This window comes from Artibeus jamaicensis, unplaced genomic scaffold (assembly GCF_021234435.1).
Source record: "Artibeus jamaicensis isolate MK-2021 breed Jamaican fruit bat unplaced genomic scaffold, CSHL_Jam_final contig_1526, whole genome shotgun sequence".
Taxonomy (NCBI): Eukaryota; Metazoa; Chordata; class Mammalia; order Chiroptera; family Phyllostomidae; genus Artibeus; species Artibeus jamaicensis.
The window spans coordinates 1,407,942-1,426,853 of record NW_026521297.1 but is presented as its reverse complement, the minus strand read 5'-3'; the positions used below and the strand labels follow the sequence as shown (position 1 = coordinate 1,426,853).

General features: G+C 44.2%; 1 protein-coding gene across 1 annotated transcript; it reads right to left on the bottom strand.

The window, feature by feature from the left end:
* Window positions 1–11,412: 11,412 nt before the first annotated feature.
* Window positions 11,413–12,839, bottom strand: LOC119051016 (insulin growth factor-like family member 4). Its single transcript, XM_037147567.2, has 4 exons — window positions 12,821–12,839; window positions 12,207–12,257; window positions 11,862–12,121; window positions 11,413–11,672 (listed from the first exon to the last, which is right to left on the bottom strand). The coding sequence occupies exons 1-4, from the start codon at window positions 12,837–12,839 to the stop codon at window positions 11,586–11,588; spliced, it is 417 nt and encodes a 138-aa protein (XP_037003462.2). The 3' UTR covers window positions 11,413–11,585.
* Between the last annotated feature and the right edge of the window lie 6,073 nt (window positions 12,840–18,912).

Below are 18,912 nucleotides of genomic sequence, written 5' to 3'. Positions count from 1 at the left end.
AGGCCCTCCCGGGCCCCTGCTCCGTCGGGGCCCCCTTTTCCACTCCCTCCTACAGCCCGTGGTGAGATCGCGCGCATGAGATCGCACACATGCTCTTCCTCCTTTCCGGCTACTTTTGGGGATTAAAAAGATGACCAAAGGTTTGGGGCACTGTGTGAAAGAGGTGAAGGGACTGAGAAAGGCAAATGGGTCATCACGACGTAGTCACGGGGACGTGAGTAAAGCATAAAGAACATAATCAATAATATTGTGGTAACGCTGTACGGTGCCAGTAGGGTACCGGAACGAGTGAGGGGAACGCTAGGGAAAGTACACGATTTTCTAACCACTAAGCTGTACCCCCAAACTGATATGTAATAAAGAAAACACAAATAAAGCGCCATGAAATTTTAAAAAGTGACCAAAATCACAGGCGAGCTGTACCTAGTTGAGCTGATCCAAAATGTCAATCACCTGTGTCCCGGGTCCTCCAGCTCCGCCCCACTGAGGCCGCCCAGGAGAGCAGTGGGGTGCGTTTCCTTCCACCAGATTTTCCGTGCGTGGGCGGATCACGCTTACACCCACGGTGTCATCCAATGGCACAGCAGGTGTCACGAAGCACTTTTCATGAATTATCTCAGCATATGCTCCCAGCAGGCTTGTAAAATGGATTCTATTATTAGCCCCCCTTTTAAAGCCAAGGGAACGAGCCCAGAGGGGTTAGGTCCCTGTAGGTAAAGGAAGAAGATGATGACGTCAGGGTTTAGCCACAGGCCTCCTGGCTCCAGAGATTAAATTTTATTTTATTTTATTTATATTTTTAAATATTTTATTTATTTATCTTTAGGGGAGACGGGGAGGAGAGAGGGAGAGAAATATCAGTGTGTGGTTGCCTCTTGTGCATCCCCTGCTGGGAACTGGCCCGCAAGCCAGGCATGTGCCCTGACTGGGAATCCAACCTGTGACCCTTTGGTTCACAGGCTCATGCTCAATCCATTGAGCTACACCAGCCAGGGTCAGAGATTCAGTTTTAAACCACATATTCCACTACCTGCAAACATATAAGGACATATATTAAAGAATCAAAACCATGCATGTCCGCTTGCCTTTTGTCACTTTGTATTTCATGTGCTTCTCTCCAGTGCCTCTAATTTATTCTTTATTGTACTTGCATAATATCATCTGAGTTTACCATTGTGATAAACTTTCGGGCGCTTTCCTGTCCCCACCTCCAATGCTGCACAGAATATTACCAGACATACAGCCCTACACGGAGACACCATTATACATTATAAATAGAGGCTCTTGGTTGAAGACTGTACATTATTTAATAGATATTACAAGCTTGTTCTTCCCAAATGGCTGTTAACAATTCGTACTTCCACCAGTAACGCCATGGAGCCCTCGTTCACCCCAGACGTGGGGGTTAGCACTTCTTAACTGTATGTGTATGAATCGACGTGTCTTTGTAGCTTTACTTGGCATTTTTATGACCACGCAGGAGAGTGAGCGTCTTTCTGTGTTTGCTGCCCATTTGGACCGACCATCTGGATCTGCCTTTTGACAATTGCCTGTTCATCTCCATTGCCCATTTTTATTTTAAAAAAATCTTCATCCGAGGATATGTTTACTGATTTTTTTTTTGAGAGAGAGGGAGAGAGAGAGAAACATCAGTGTGAGACAGAAACATCAGTCAGTTGCCTCCCATTCGAGCCCCAACTGGAGTTTGAAGCCTGCTCTTTTCAGCATATGGACGATGTTCCAGCCTACTGGGCAACCAGCCAGGGTACCATTGCCGAATTAAAAACCAACTGGGAGCCCTGGCTGGTGTAGCTCAGTGGACTGAGCGCAGGCCTGTGAACCAAAGGATTGCGGTTCGATTCCCAGTCAGGGCACATGCTTGGGGTGCAGGCCAGTTCCCAGCAGGGGACGCACAAGAAGCAACCATACATTGATATTTCTCTCCCTCTCTCTTTCCCTTCCCCTCTAAAGATGAAAAAAACACCCGAAACAAAAACAACCAATTGGGGCATTTGCCACTCTGGTATCAATGTTCAGAATGAAGAAAACAATGCCATAATTAGTGCCGAGTTGTTGGGTATGTATGTTTTGGGTCTCAGTTCTAATTTTGAAAGCATTGAAGAATAGCATATATATCGAGAAAGTGGTCAAATGTACTTTTTAATGGAGTGAATAGGACTCATTTATACAGTTAATAGAATTAACAGGGTGGAGGGCTCTATTTTTATGCCAGGAACATGCTCATGTATCTAGTACCCAGGTCAGGACATAGGGCTACATTAAAAACATTAATGAATATTGCCAAAGCCATTTCAAAAAGTTTTGGTATTTCCTTCTCTCAGTAATGTGATCAGTTTTAAAATGCTTTACCAACCCAGGGAGTGGTATATCATTAGCCTTTTATTTGCATTTTCTTGACCATAAGAGAGGTGATCCTCTTTTTTACACATTTAGGACTGCACCCACCTTCTGTGAACTGTCTGTTCACCTTTTAAAACCGTTTTTCCTGCTGGGTTGTTGAATATGGTGGATGGTAACCTTGGGTGTTTAGTGTGCTGCCAACCCTTTTCTCAAGTCTATTAAAAAATCTAATTTTTTCCTGTTATAGTTTCTATGTTCCCTATAATTAAGAAGAGCTTTCCACACCAAGATGATAAAACTTTGTCTATTTAAAAAATATCACTTTTTTCATGCTTTGATCTGGTCTGAAATTTTAGCCCTACCGCTTACTAGCTGGGTGCCCTTGGGCAACTGGGCAGCATCTGACGTAACCGACCACTTCCTTTTCCCTGAAATACTCACTTCCCTTGGCTTCTGTGTCATCAGATGGATTGTCCTTCCGCTTCTCCGGCCGGCCTTTGCTTCCCCCTTTCAGACTCATTCCTCCCTCCTTGACTGTTATGCTTTTTTCTGCCAGGTGACCTTGTCCAGATAATGGCTTCAGCCACCCCTGAAATGCAGATAATTTCCCGATGTTTTAGGTCCAGCCCAGAGCTTTCATCTGAATTCTGGATCTGTGTGTCCACCTGCCTTTTTGAAATCTTGGGTGCCCTGCAGGCCCTTTCGATGCAAGATTCTCCAAGTGGCTCCTGATTTGTTCTTCCAAAGGGGGTTCTCTTTTCTGAGTTCCTGTCAGAGGGCTTATTCGATTGTCTTCTTGATACACATGCCGTGCATCTGAGCGCTGTCCTCGACTAACCTCTGCTCTCTCCCCTCCTGTTTCCTGCACCCAAAACCAACCCCAGCATGTAGCAGGTGCCCTATAAATACCCAATGGAGCCCTGGCTGGTGTAGCTCAGTGGATTGAGTGCAGGCCTGTGAACCAGAGGATCGCAGTTCAATTCCCAGTCAGGGCACGTGCCTGGGTTGTGGGCCGGGTCCCAGCAGGTGATGCACTAGAGGCAACCCTACATTAAGGTTTCTCTCCTGTTCTCCTTCCCCTCTAAAGATAAATAAATAAAAATTAAAAAAACAGTTTTAAATAAATAAATAAATACCAAATGGTTGAACAAATAATTCAGTTCGCCCCTCAGCCATGTTGCTGTTACGTCCCGAATATCTCACAAATTAGATTTCTGTCTATTCCCACTGTCTTCACCCTGGTTCAGCCACCATTTCTTGACACCTGGAGTTTGCTCGCACCCGTCCAGCAACTTCCCAGCATGCACCCTGGCCCCAGAGGCCAAATCTCAGATCTGATCAGGTGTTTCCTGAAGGTCACCCTAAAAAAATGAGTCATTTTTTTGTGGTTTCTCACGACTCTTAGGAAGAGTCCCAAAGTCCTCACCATGGCTGCCCCCACAGACTGCCTTCGCCCCGCCTCACCTCGCTCACTCCCTCTCCCTCTCTCCCCCAGTCCCCCAGCCACCTGCTCCTTCTTGCTGCCCTTGAAGATGCTTTGACTATCCTGCCCCCAGGGGGCTTTTTACACACTGTGCACACGTTTTGTTTATTTATTAATTTTTATTTTATTTATTTATTTTTGAAGATTTTATTTGTTTATCTTTAGAGGGGAAGGGAAGGAGAGAGGGAGAGAAACATCAGTGTGTGGTTGCCTCTTGTGTGTCTCCCATTGGGAACTGGCCTGCAACCCAGGCATGTGCTCTGACTGGGAATCATGGTTGTTTGTTTCGCAGGCTTGTGCTCAATCCACTGAGCTACATTAGCCAGGGCTTGTTGAATTCTTATAATTTTTGGATTTTTAAAGGGTCTGCTATCCGTAGATTTTGTCATCTGCAAATGGAGATAGTTTTACTTCATCCAGTTTGGATGTCTTTTATTTCTTGTACTGGCCAAATTTCTCTGGCTAGAACTTCCTGTGCAAGGTTGAACAGCAGCCTTGATTGGGGTTGGAAATCCAGGTTCCCTGACCCTGTGGCTCCCTTCTTGGGACTTTCCAACACGGTCCTGGTGGTGGAATCGAGACTCCTCCTTACGGCCTGGACACAGCCTGGCTAGGGAAGTCCCAGCTCTTTGTCTTTCGCTGCAGTGGGTGGGGGTGGTTTCACAGTTTTATCTTTCGCTGTGTTTGGCTGGAGCAAGGATGTTTTTGTCTAAACACTTTCTGTCTTTTTTTTTTTTTAAAGATTTTTATTTATTTATTTATCTTTAGAGGGGAAGGGAAGGAGAGAGGGAGAGAAACATCATGTATGACTGCCTTTTGTGCATTCCCTGCTGGGAACTGGCCTTCAGGGAACCAGTTTGCAACCCAGGAATATGCCCTGACTGGGAATCGAACCTCGATCCTCTGGTTCACAGGCCTGTGCTCAATCCATTGAGCTACACCAGCCAGGGCAACACTTTCTGTCTTGCTAGCCTGTGCCTTTGCTAATCTTTCGGAGCATTAAAAAAAAAAAATCCGCATCTGTTGGTGTCTCTTAGTTGTGGCTTCTTCAGCTCTAAGTCTGGGATGTTTTAAGCAGAAAGAAATGAGACGCCAGAGCGTGGGCATAGCAGAGGAGATGGGTTGGACGGAAGTGCTCACCTGCGTGGCTTGACAGGTAGTGGGCAGTGTGCCCACTGAGCTGTGGGCCTGGCTGTTCATTGCTGGGGCAGTCGGGGGCTTCAGGGTTCCAGGGGGGCAGCTTGGGCCAGGTGGTCACGGCGACAGCAGCAACAGAGGCAGTAGTTGTGGTGGTAGTAGTGGGCATGGTACCTACAGCGGGGGGAGAGGAGAGGGGCCTTTCACAGGGCAGCAGTGGGGCCTGAGGTGGGAGGCCGGCTCGCCCACCCATTTCTGGAGCTCATCCGTGGGGCTGCCCCGCAAGTATTAACTCTTTGGCCTGAAGGGCAGTCTTCTGCACCAGTGACCGTCACAAAATAGCAGAATGCACTGGGCTTCCTGTTCTGGGACAAGAGGGAGTAGACAAACTTATCTCTGTATTCCACAAAGTACAAGTGTGTTTCTTCCAGGTACATAAGTATCTGAAAATTAAATATAAACAAACATGAAAAACAGAGGGAAGAGGTAAACTGGCGAGGGGCTCAGAACCCAAGCAGGTGGCACGGTGTCCGAGGAGCCCAGCAGAAAAACAGGTCAGCGAGCCCTCGTCATATTAAGAAGCCAGAAAAAGCACAACTTTAATGGGAAAAGATAACCACTGAGATGGTACGGGTGTCAGAATTATCTGACTAGAATTCTAAAGCAGCCATCTGATGAAAAATGCTTCCACAAACAACTACAAAACAAAGGAAAAAAATAGACAGTCTCAACAAGAAAAGAGAAGATATGAGATGAACCAAATGGACATTTTAGAACTCAAAACTACAATCACTGAAAGCAAAATGGAGAACCTAACATATATGTCACTGATGTCCCAGAAAGAGAGGAGACGGAGGGTGAGACTGAAAACATATTCAAATAAATAATGCATAAAAATTTTCCCCCTCTGGGAAAACATAGAAACTTGGGCATTCAAGAAAATGTATGAGATCCACACAGGATTAACTCAACAGACTCCAATCAAGATACGTTATACTCATGCCTCCTTTATTCCAAATCATTGATTTGACTCTTGGCTTTATTCACTCCACTGTTGTGTCCCTATAATTGTACTTAAAAAAAAGATTTTATATATTTATTTTTCAGACAGAGAGGAAGGGAGGGAGAAAGAGGAAGAGAAACATCAATGTGTGGTTGCCTCTCGCACCCTCTCTACTGGAGACCTGGCCCGCAATCCAGACATGCGCCCTGACTGGGAATTGAACCGGTGACTCTTTAGTTTGCAGGCAGGCACTCAATCCACTGAGCCACACCAGCCAGGGCAAATTATGGTCAGTTTTGATAGAGTTGTTAAGGTCATTTGATGGGGAAAAGATAGTCTTCAACAAATGATGCTGAGGAGTTGCCATACCCATTAAAATAAAAGTAAATGTGAACTTAAAATGTTGTTTTAAAAAGATTTTTAAATTTTACTTTTAGAGAGGGAGGAGGGAAGGAGAGAAACATCAATGTGTGGTTATCTTTCACATGCCCCTCTCCCACCACCGGGGAACCTTCCTGCAACTCAGGCATGTGCCCCAACTGGGATTTGAACCTGTGACTCTTTGGTTTGCAGGCTGACACTCAATCCACTGACCCACACCAGCTGGGGTGTAAACCTCAACTTTTAAGTCTCATGCCACACCAAAATTTCACTTGAAGTGGATCACAGATCCAAAAAAATGAGGCTAAAACAAAACAAAATAAAAATTTGTTAGAAAAACTGAAGAAAAAAAGTGTATGAACTTGAGGCATGTAAAGGTTTATTAGATGGCACATAAAAGAATGCACTAAAATGAAAAAGTAATTAGATTCTGTCAGAATAAAGGCTTCTGTTCTTCAATAGATAAAATGAAAATACAAGTTGAAAGGAGAAGGTCAGTGCCATTTGCTCACATGGCACCATTTGCTGAGCAGGTCTATGACCTCGTTAAACTGGACTCATGTTTTACTCTCTGCGCTTATGTCCCTAGGGCTGGAATTTACTGGAAAGTAAGAGCAGAACATGACTAACCACTCCCTACAGCTACAGGCAGATGAGGACACTGAAATCAACTGCAGCCTCCTGTTCTGCCCCAACAGCCCAGGGGATACACACAACAGCACCCCACCCTTTTTATTCAATTACAACCCAATAAAAGCTCAAAGGCCCAGCATTCAGGGCTGTTGCATCTCTGGACACCATGACTCTCTCCTTTCTTGGAGAGTGAATAAAAACTTTACACTTTCTTCTCTTTGTGAATTCTTTCACAGCCCACATCACCAACCACCCTAACACAAGTCACATCCTGAGAAAAGTATTAACAGTACATATAACTGATAAGGGAATTGTATCTTGAATGTGATAACTCAGTGATATTTTTCAAAGGGCAATACAGTTTCATTTAAGCATAATTGTCTCCAGTTCCATCCATGCTGTCGCAAAGGGTAGAAGTTCCTTCTTCTTTCTTTCTGCTGCTAGTATTCCATTGTGTAAATGTACCATCGTTTCTTAATTCATTCATCTACTGATGGGCACTTGGCTGTTTCCAACACTTGGCTGTTGTAAATAGCATTGCTGTAGACATGGGGGTGCATAAACATGAGTGAGTGACCCATGGGCGTGGACAATGGGGTGGGGAGGGACTGTAGGAGTGGAAGATGGGGTGGGGTGGAGGAGGGCAACTGTAGTAGAATAGATAAGAATGAAATAAAATTTTAGAGGGGACAATAAAATTGAATAATTCTTTACAAGAGAAGATACATATATAGCCAATAAACATATGAAAATATGCCTAAGCCCTGGCTGGTGTGACTCAGTGGACTGAGCGCTGGCCTGTAAACCAAAGGGTCACTGGTTTGACTCCCCATCAGGGCATATGCCTGGGTTGTGGGCCAGGTCCCTGGTGGGGGGCGTGCAAGAGACAGCCGCACATTGATGTTTCTCCTCCTCTCTTTCTCCTTCCCTTCCTCTCTCTAAAAAAAAAATTAATAATATCTTAAAAGAAAAGACTGACAATAGCAAGTGTTGTCAAGGATGTGGTGCAACTGAAACTCTCACACATTGCTGGTGGCAATATGAATTGTACAATCATTTTATAAAACAATTTTAAAGTATTTTATAAAGTTAAAATTTTAACCATATGTTCCAGCAGTTCCACTTAAAGGTATTTAAGAGAAATGAAAACTTATGTCTATACAAAACTTGCACACACATGTTATTAGAAAGTAAAGCCCCAAACTTGAAATATGCAAATGTCCATCAACAGATGAATCAATGAATTGTGATGTATCCATACAATGAAAAGAATGGGCTACAAATGAAGCTACCATAAAAGAAATGAACTACTAAGGCAAGCAAAAGATGGATGATTGTGAAAATATGTTGAAGGTAGGTAGATGCAAAACTGTACAAAGTGGTTTGGTTTCCTTTCTATGAAACTAGTAAAGACAGACCTAATCTAATTCTAATCTGTAGAGACAAATAGTGAGTGTTTGCCTGAGGTCTGGGGTTGGAAGGAAGGATTGCCTAAGATGAGGCAAAGGGGTATTTTTCTGGGTAATGCAAATGTTCTATATCTGGATTGTCAAGGTAGATTACATAAGTATAGACACATATTTATGACAAATCGATTACTAACAAGAAAGATAATTTAAAAATTAATTTGTCCTCATAGTCAAAGATAAAGTGATGAAATACATAAGATTTTGAATTATGTAAAAATTAGGAAGCCAGCCCTGGCTGGTGTAGCTCAATGGACTGAGCCATAGGCTGAGAACCAAAGAGTTGCTAGTTCGATTCCCAGTCAGGGCACATGCCTGGGTTGCAGGCCAGGTCCCCGGTGGGGAGATGCATAAGAGGCAAACACACATTGATATTTCTCTCCCTCTCTTTATCCTTCCCTTCCCCTCTCTCTAAAAATAACTAAATAAAACCTTTTTTAAAAATTAGGAAGTCACATTTGTTTTCTTAGACAACTCCACATTACAGGAAATGTGAGATAAAACCATTGTATATATTCACATTTAAATAAATCCATGCTTACACAACACTAATCTGTAAAGTTAAATCCCATTTTGAAAAATTGTCCTGAGAGAATCACTGGCCCTAGAACTACTAAAATTTACATTTAGAACTAATTTATCAGAAATTTACCATAATGTTGTCAGAGCTTATAAACTACTCTTAAAGGCCTCAGAACAGTTGCATCACGAGAAAGCGAATTCTAAAAATTAAACGTGACCACAATTATTTGTGACTTGGCATTTTTTAGTAACTGAAAATGGTTGTTGATGTATGTATTTTAATGATACAATAACTTTATAGATGAACAAGCTAGAGAAATCTTATGATCCATCAAGATGTCACATGAATAAAACAATTTTTTGGTTACATTAGAAAAACTTGACACTACAATGGTGGAGCTGGGTCCTCCCCTTTGGTCCTCTCCAATGGCATCCCCGAGGGGGATGGGGGCTTTTCCTTACAGGCAGGTGAGGATGGAAGTCTGGGTTCTTCACTTGATTTTTGCTGGTGGGGTGGGGCCTCAGTTTTGGGTGATATTTGCCTGGAGTCGAGAAATTATTGTCTAAAAGTGCATGTATTTCTAGGCTGCCCCTTTCCTGGTTCTTTAGTTAGAGAACAGACTTTGTGGGGGGGGGAGCAGGCTCAGCTGGTCTCTCAACGGTGTTTCTGAGTTGCTTGCTTTTTCAACTGCATCTCTTGGAGAGACCTAAGGGATATTATACTAAGGGAAGTAAAGTCAGACAGAGAAAGACAACTATCCAACACTTTTTAGCTTAAAAATAAAACCCTAGAAGTAAGTCAGTAAAATTTCAGTAGTTGTGGGCTTTCTGTTTTCAGTTTATAGAAACTTTAAAGGTTAAGAAGTGATATTTGTAGAGAGAAAGGCTGCTCAGATGGCCTTGCTGTTAGGTTGTATGTGTGTGTTTCAGCTCTTATGTACAAACATATGAATGCATATTTTTATCACCAACTGACTCACATTAAAGTCATAACACAAGTAAAAATTATCTCCAAAAATCTTTTGTAGGATGCACTCTGGCATAAGACTAAGTGTAATAAATAAACTTTTAAATTTATTACAGAGCAAGTTAGAGCTCAAATTAAAAAAAAAACATTAAAAACCACTATCTGGCTGGCGTAGCTCAGTGGATTGAGTGCGGGCTGTGAACCAAAGGGTCATAGGTTCGATTCCCAGTCAGGGCACATATCTGGGTTGCAGGCCAGGTCCCCATAGGGGGCGCATGACAGGCAACCACACATTGATGTTTCTCTCCCTCTCTTTCTCCTTCCCTTCCCCTCTCTATTAAAAAATAAATAAATAAATAAAATATTCTAAAAAGGTGATGGGTTGCTCAAAACAAAACAAAAAACCCCCACGTTTTATCCACTAAGTCTTCATGTCCTCATGTGTAAAAGCACATTAATTAATGTGTAATATCCCTACTAAGACTGGGAAACATCATCTGCATATTGTATTGTGTTCACCACCCCAAGTCAAGTCTCCTTCCATCACCATTTACCCCTCCTGATCCCTCTTCTATCTCCCCCACCCCTTCCCCCTGGTAATTAACACACTATTGTCTGTGTCCATGAGTTTTTTTCTCAATCCCCTCATCTTTTTTACCCAGCCCTCCAATCCCCCTCCCCTCTGACAGCTGTCAGTGTTCTCTGGATTTATGAGTCTGTTCCTATTTTGTTTGCTAGTTTATTTTGTTCATTACATCCCACACATAAGCAAAAATCATCTACAATTTTATTAGCCAGTGTCATCCCCAAAAATTCAATAAAAAAGACTGGGATACATACATATGCACAAAAATTGTTTGAAATTTTGAGAAAAAAAGAAATAAAATTAAATCTACTACTGCCTTTTCTGGTTAAGGCTGGACTGTCTAAATCAAATAATAAGTATACCACTATTTATCTAGCAAACTGGATACAAGTATTAAAGGATATGTAAACCCAGTTAGCAAATGTAAAAAAAAGTACAGTAAGAAATACGCTAAAGAGAGAATTGTAGAGCTTACAAAAAATTCTGGATGAAATACAGAGGGCCTAGAACTTGCTAGATTGGAAAATAAAACTATTCCTCATTTTCTGTCTCTCAAGCCAATAAGATTCTCAGAATTGGAACTACCCTCAGACGCAAAAAAGTGTGTGGGAGACAGGGACTAACTACAGTTAGTGGAAGCTTGGAAGCTGGTATGATGGTCTTCAAAGTGGAAAAAAGTTATGTTTATGGTTAAAAATCTTTTGTTATAGGACTGCTGACATCACAGCAAATATCACAATCATTTTAAATATAATTTTTCTTTATTGAAATCATTTAACAAAATTGTTTTTACCTTTACCCGAAGACATTTTTATGCATTGCTTTTAGAGAGAGAGAAAAGGAGAGCGAGAAATAGTGAAGGTGGGACCAAACCTGCAACCCAGGCACGTGCTCTGGCCAGGAATCAAACCTGCAGCTTTTCCATTGTGGAGCGATGCTCCCGCCAACACACAGTCCAGCTACATCCTATTAGTTTCAGGGGTGCACTCCAGAGATGAGACATTATGTAACTTGCCAAGCAATCATGTGGATAAATCTCATAAATATCACAATCTTGAGTGTCCTGTGTCTTTGCTCCTCAGGATGGTCCAGGTAAGTCCAGCTCTGGTAGAGGGCTTGCTGGGCAGGTATTTCTTTAGAGAAATGGAGAGAGAGAGATGAGATCAGGTGAGAGAGAGAGAGAAACAGAGAAACAGGCCACAGGCTCACACAGAGATGGGGTGATGGAGAACTTAGCAGAGACTGCACATCTGGGTGAATCAAACACACATGACAAAATTCCATCCCCCGTGCCCACCGCCCAGTCAGAACCTGACTCTCACCTGACCACAGGTCCTGGTGAGGGGGGCGGACGTGCAGTTGGACGTCGTGCCCGGGACCTTAAACCTCACAACAGCCTGACTCCAGGAGCCCAAGGTCTCCAGGCAGCAGTGCTGGAAGCAGGGCCAGAAAGTACAGCTGGGGGCACACAGGCGGGTCTGGTTCAAGGGCAGGACGGTCCCGTCGTGACAGCACTGCTCCAAGGGGTTGTAGAGCTCATCCCCACACCTGGGTGCTGGCTGGCACATCCATTGTTCAGTGTCTAGCGGAGTCAGAGCAGAATGGGCTCCGAGACCAGTTCAAGGCCTTTGGGGACCCCCCTCCCACCCACAGTTCCCTGTTCTTACCTGGGACTCCTTTTGAGTGTGAGCACTGGAGTCCGAAAATGAGGACAGCAACTGAGAGGCAGAAGGGGAGTGAGAATAAGGCTGGAGAGTAGCCTTCTGGTTGCTGTTATGCGGCTCAAGATAATGTTGATGAGCTTCTTTCATTGCAGGTGACAGCTCAGAGCAGATTTTGAGACTGTCTCTGGGTGGCAGGGAGGGCTCTGGGAAGAGCGAAGGTTCTGAAATTTGCAGGTTGGGGGAGAGTTTGCCGTATAGTCAGAGATACCACAGGGGTGGTTACAGAGTGGGAAGACAAGAATGAAATAGGAAAGAGAATTCAGCTTTAGTTGGTGCGGCAGAGTGGATTGAGCGCTAGCCTGTGACTGAAAAGATCTCCAGTTCGATTCCCAGTCAGGGCACAAGTCTGGGTTGCTGGCCAGGTCCCCAGTAGGGGGCGCGTGAGAGGCAACCACACATTGATGTTTCTCTTCCTCTCTTTCTCCCTCCCTTCCCCTCTCTCTAAAAATAAATAAAATAAAATCTTTTTAAAAAGGAAAGGGAATTCAGTTTGAGGTTCAGAGGTACATTAGGATGTGATAACACATCAGTGAGACTTGGGGCTGGAGACTTCTTACCGAAGATCCTGGGCACCATGGGTCTGGATTATGCTCCACAGCAGCTGATGGTGGAGCAGCTGCAGCACTTACATCCTGTGACTTTATTACATACTCACCCCTGTCACAGCAGAAGGGCAGGGCTGCCAGAATGGGAGGGGCATGAAGAGTCGTAGTTCCAATGGGCTGCCACCTTCCCAGATATGAAACCTCAGGGTAAACACTGCCTTAACACCTCTCCAAGTGATGACATGTCTCCCCATGAACACTGCTGAGGAGGAAACCCAGTGGGAAAAGATTCCTTGGCTCATCACCCACCAAATGCTGGCTCATCCTCAACATCCTATTATTCTCCACTCTGGGTGTTTCAAAGTCCCTCTAGTCCTACCCCAGACGCGCACTGCCTACAATTCTTCAGAGTCGTTTAGAGGAAATTATGAAGTTGCAGCGTGATTCAGAAGAGCAGGGGCCACAGAAACCCTGCCAGGGAGAAAGAAAAGAGAACAGATAGACATAGGATAGACCTCTGGGAATCATAACACAGAAAAGAGCGCCCTCTAGAGAACCTTGTCCAAACAAAGCCTCCACCAGTGTTTCTCACTATGATTGTGTGTTACCATCACTGTAATTGGGATGAGATAACATGTGGGTTATGATTAGGGGGACCCTCTGTCTTCTGCTGGCTTCCTCCCAGGTCACAGTGAACAGCCTGGGAAGGGGTGAGAGAGATAAAGCAGAGCCTTTAGACCATGTAGAAGCTCATGGTTCATGGACCAACTCCTTCCTCTCCCCTTTGACAGTATGTGCAATCCTTCCCCACGAGTGGTGGATGTGCACATGTGTGTGTTAGCCCTCCTCTCTTCGTTTGGCGGGTGTCTGTGAGGGCTGTTCTTTGTGTTGGCAGGTTTTCATAATGTCTCCTTCTGCCCATGCCCCTGACAGGTGTCCCACCTGTGGACTCACCTCCCACTTACCCTGCACAGCTGCTGCAAGCGCAGACCTGGAGGAACTACATTCCTGTTTGCTAAATTCATTGGCATAGCAATCATAATTCTCAACCTACAGGCTAGGAATTCCTGACTAAAACAGAAAGCCCTCGATAGACAGTGCAGCTGACTGTGAAGCAATATCATAAAGCATAATATGTGAGGAATTAGTGTTGGTGTAATTAAATTGTCTACATAAAAATTTCATGAAACTTGCAGCTAAGCCAGAAGCAAGGCTGAAAGATCAGCAGTCACAAGACAACAACCCTTTTTGGATTCAGAGAGTTTATCAGTTATGTAGGCAGAGAACATATGACTAGCCACAGGTGCCAGCCACCCGTGTCCCTTGCATAGGGTGACACTCAAGCAAAGGGGTCCAGGTGACAGCAGCAAGGATGACAGGATGCCATGTTGCTGAGTAGAGAAGGCCAGGCTGCATCTGAGCAGTTTTTATAGCTCAGCCCCACGGGGGTGGGGGAGGAGCCTCAGACCTCATCTCCATTGGCAGACAGCAAGGAGCAGTGTTCTTAGGACAGTGTCCCTGAAAGACAGGGAAGCAGTGAGAACAGCAGCTCTTCCTAAGCCTCCCAGGCTCTCCTGTCTGGGGAGTATTGGAGTGTTTCACCAAGGTGAAGGTGAAGGTGAAGGTGAAGGTGAAGGTGAAGGTGAAGGTGAAGGTGAAGGTGAAGGGTAGCTGCACCTAATCCTTGCTTATGTGCCCCATGTGGACACAAGAAAGTACCACAGAGCTAAAGCCATCGCCCTAAACCCAACAACAACAACAACAACAATAATAACAACAACAAAAGACAAACCAAACCACCAAACCTCCTGGAACTAACCATTGCAGTTGGAAAGGCTGTAGGATCAAAGTCAACGCACAAAAAAACATGTTTCTGTGCACCAGCATTAACAGTGGTAAACTAAAATTTAAAAACCAGTACCATTTACCCCTCCACTGAAATACTTATATGTATGTGTACCATAAAACATGTACATGATGCATATAAGGAAATTACAAATAACGAATGAAAGAAATGAAAGACAAACTGAATAAATGTGAGACCTTTATGTTGTGATTTGGAAGACACAGCATAAATATCAAGATGTCAATTTTCCCTAAGTTGATCTCCAGATTTAACACAATTGCAGTCAAGATCCCAGTAGGGAATCAAAAATTCCCAGTAGGAATTTTTGAAGACACAGACAAGCTAACTCAGAGGGAAAGGAGGGTAGGGGGTTGATGCAGACTGCGGCCGGTGGTGTTGTGGATGCAACGAACAAATTCACACAAACTGCAGAAGTCCTGTGGAGAAAAAGGGATGTCAGGCCACTCTCTGAGAGAGAGAGAGAGAGAGAGAGAGAGAGAGTGCACTTTGACCCTTGCCTGGACAGGCTTTTATTGCTATCTAATCAAAGGAGGTTCTCATTCATTATGCTCAGGTTTGAGGTGGTTACTTTTTCAGATAACAAAGGAAAGGATGCTACTGATTACTTCTTACAGATTAACAAGGAAAAATGTTGCAAATGCAGGGGAACAATAAGAGTGATTGGTCTGGTTACACTCTGTCCTTGGGAGAATTAGCACAGACTCAGGAAGTTACTTTAAAGACACGTAGTAAACATTTTCAGCTTCAATTCAGGATGAGGAAGTTTTAGCAAGAGCAAGACTCATAGCAGCCTGGGTATAATGCAAGCCTGGTTTCCCATGGGAAAGCTGATCCGTGGGTTTGGCTCCTGTGTGCAGACTCACACCTGTTGGTATTCCGATATGGCTGGGCTACATTTGCTGCGCCAAGTGGATCAGTTCCCTATAGGGGGTAGGTAGAGGTAGGCACTGGGGGAAATCGAGTTGGAAGGAGACTTTGCTTGGGAAGATGAGCGCGTGATGCAGTGTGCAGACGATGTTTTATTGAGTTGTCCACGTGAGAACTGTATGGCTTTGTGAGCCTATGTCACCCAATAAATGAAATAAAAATACTATTGAAAGGCGGATAAAACTACAATAGCCAAAACAATTTTGAAAAGAAAAAAAGTGTTGGAAGACTTGTTACTCAATTATAAGTGTTTCTATACAGCCACAGTAATGAGGATGGTGCAGTAATAACCAACGAATAGACACAGATCAGTAGAACAGGATTCAGACTAGAAATAGACCCACACAAATGTGGTCATTGGATTTGTGACAAGGACATAGAAGCAATTAAAGAGAGAAAATAGAGTTAGTAAATAGCAGAAGGATTAGGTATTCATATGTCAAGGGGAAAAAGAATCTACACTATACCTCCCATTTTATATAAAATTTAACTAAAAATGGATGTAAAACCTAAAACCTAAAATTTAACTAAAAACTAAATGTAAAACCTAAAACCATAGGTCTTCTAGAAAAAACACTGGAGAAAATATTAGTGGCCTGGAGCATGACATCAGAAACACGATGCACAATGGAAAACATCAATGAATTGCACTTTGGCAAGATTTAAAACTTTGGGGGAAAATATTTGCACATCACATACATGACATAGAACTTGTATCCTGATTATACAGCTATATGAAAGGTAGATATTCAGGATATACGAGAACATGAAAAGCTCTCAAAAGTAAACAGTAAGAGCCCTGGTGGGATTGCTCAGTTGGTTGGAATGTCCTCCCTTACATCAGAGGTCGTGAGTTCAGTCCCTGGTCTGGGTGTGTAGGGTAGGCAACCTGTCGATGTTTCTCTCTGTCTCTCTCTCTCTCCGCCTCTCCCTCCCCCTCCCCCTCTCCCTTTCCCTCTACTTCTCTCTTAAAATCAGTAGATACGTCCTCACGTGAGGATTTAAGGAAAAAGTAAACAGCAAGCAAACAAAGAATGAGGACAGACGGGGAAAGGATGAGCAGCACTTTACAAAGAGGAAGCACAGATGGCAGACAAGCTCTGGAAAAGATGCCCAAGGTCATTATCCATTAGGGACCTGCAACTAGATGGGACCACAGGGAAATCACCTCCCATCTAGGAGAGGTTAAAACAAACAGTATACAGACAGTACTAAGTATTGACAAAGATGCCGAGAAACCAGATCTCCCACACATTACTGGAGGACATGCAAAGTGGTCCAGCAGTCTGGAAAACACTTTTGCAATTGCTTATAAAACTGAATAGTCACTTACCCTATGACTTGGCATTTACACTCTTAGGCATTTATCCCAGAGAAGCAAAAACCTTATGGTCTGACATGAAAATTACATGAATGCTTACAACTGTTTTATTTGTAATAGCTCCAAACTGGAAACAACCCTAATGTCCATCAGTAGGTGAGTTGGTGGATGAGTTGTGAGAAATTTCCTGACAATGGAACACTGCTCAGAACAGAAGCAAGGAACCACTGATGCGCCTAATGGGGTGGCTGGGTTGCAGAGGCAGCATGTCTGAGAGAAGCTGGTCTCAGAGATTACATACGAGTCACTCCGTTCAGGCAACATCTGGGAAAAAGTATGAAGGTGGTGAATGCATTGTTGTTGCCAGAAGTTAGGTGTGGGGGGAAGGTGTGACCACAAAGGGGCTTCGTGAGGGCTTTGTGTGTGTGTGGGGCGGGGGAGAAACTGTTCTGAGAAGAGACAATAACTCTAGTGCTGACAGACCAGAGGGACTTTGGAAACGTGGAGGATTGTTATTGGTGGCAGTGGTCACTCCACACCTTCTGCCTAGAAACCTCACACACCAGTGCATTTGTGAAGTTAAATTACATTGTCTTCATTTTGCAAAGTACAGATCTTCTTTACTATGTAATTTGTATTATGAATATATTTGGTAGGTGGAGTTGACTAGACTAAGCCAAGAAACGTAACCTGAACCAAAACTGTTGACACGTACAAGGGTGGGGACTGGGAGGTTGGCCAGGAATTCAGGGTGGAGGGAAGTGAGTCCTGTGTCAGCCTCTCCCCTGACTGGATGGAGTCGGGCTTGTCTGTACCTGGTGAGCTTTATCCCTCATCTTCCCTGCCACTCCCTGAGCGGTTGGCATGGCGTGGGTCCCACTGGGGCACCTGTCATACCTGGTGGCACTAGTCACTCAGATCCAGTCTAGAAATCATCTTCAGTAACTCTAATGCATTTCATTCACATACATTTTTCATTACCACGCACCTGGTTTCTTTTTAATTTTTTTCAGGGTTGGCGACCTGCATTAGTTTTCTCTGGCAGCTGTGACACCAGCTCACTCCCTCGGACGACACACACTGACTGCCTCACTGCCCTGCAGGTGGAAGTCTCGGGATTGGTCTCACTGGACTGAAGTGCATGTGTCCACAGGGCCAGTTCCTTCTGGAGGCTCCAGGGCAGAATGCATGTCCTTGGCTTCTCCAGCTGCTGGGCTCCATGTTTGGCTTCCTCCACCTTCAGAGGGGCTGCGTCGTACCTTCAGAGCTCTTCCCATACCGTTTGTTTGTCAGAGGAACAGGTGATGTGGTTTCTGCTCTCACACAGTGTTGTTCTCCCTCTAGGTGCCCACAGTCAGAGTGGAGTTAAAGGCTGACAGCTAATCACAGTAGCTGTTTCCAATGCTTTGTACCCTGTGGCAACGCTGGATGGCCTGTTAGGCTTTTACTGAGTATTTTGGAGACATTTTGAGGCCATTACTTGAGGCTGCTAAATCAGCTAGAAATGAATCATTATTTTTTGCCAATTAAAGTAATATTGTAGAATCCGAGTGCTGTGTTCTGAAACATTTCTATCTAACATGGTGCCAGGAAGGGACTCAGTTTGGATGGTAAGGAATGGGCCCGGAGCCCCCAGATTCCATGGCGTCTATGGATGTGTTTACTAGATTAGATACTTGCATGTCCCAACATCAGGGCTACTCTTATTTCACTGTATTTGAAGAGGATGCTGAAGCTCTGAGATGTTATGTGTTTTGACAAAAGCCCATAGTCTGTAAGTGGTGGTTGGATCCCTGAGGTCATGGCAGGGAATTGTGAGCATGAGACTTAAAACTATGACGGTGCTGCTCTGGCCAGGTTCTCGGTTGGTCAGAGCATCTTCCCCCACATCAGAAGGTTTGCAGGTTTGATCCCTGGTCAGGGCACATGCCTGGGTTGCAAGTTCAATCCCTGGCAGAGTGCATATGGGGGACAACCGACCGATGTTAC

What these genes read in the sequence shown, in the direction of transcription:
- LOC119051016 (XM_037147567.2), bottom strand. An exon ending in ACACTCAAAAGGAGTCCCAG is followed by an intron (nt 12,122 to 12,206) that starts GTAAGAACAGGG and finishes TGACTCCGCTAG; the next exon opens with ACACTGAACAATGGATGTGC. An exon ending in TCACCAGGACCTGTGGTCAG is followed by an intron (nt 11,673 to 11,861) that starts GTGAGAGTCAGG and finishes ATTTCTCTAAAG; the next exon opens with AAATACCTGCCCAGCAAGCC.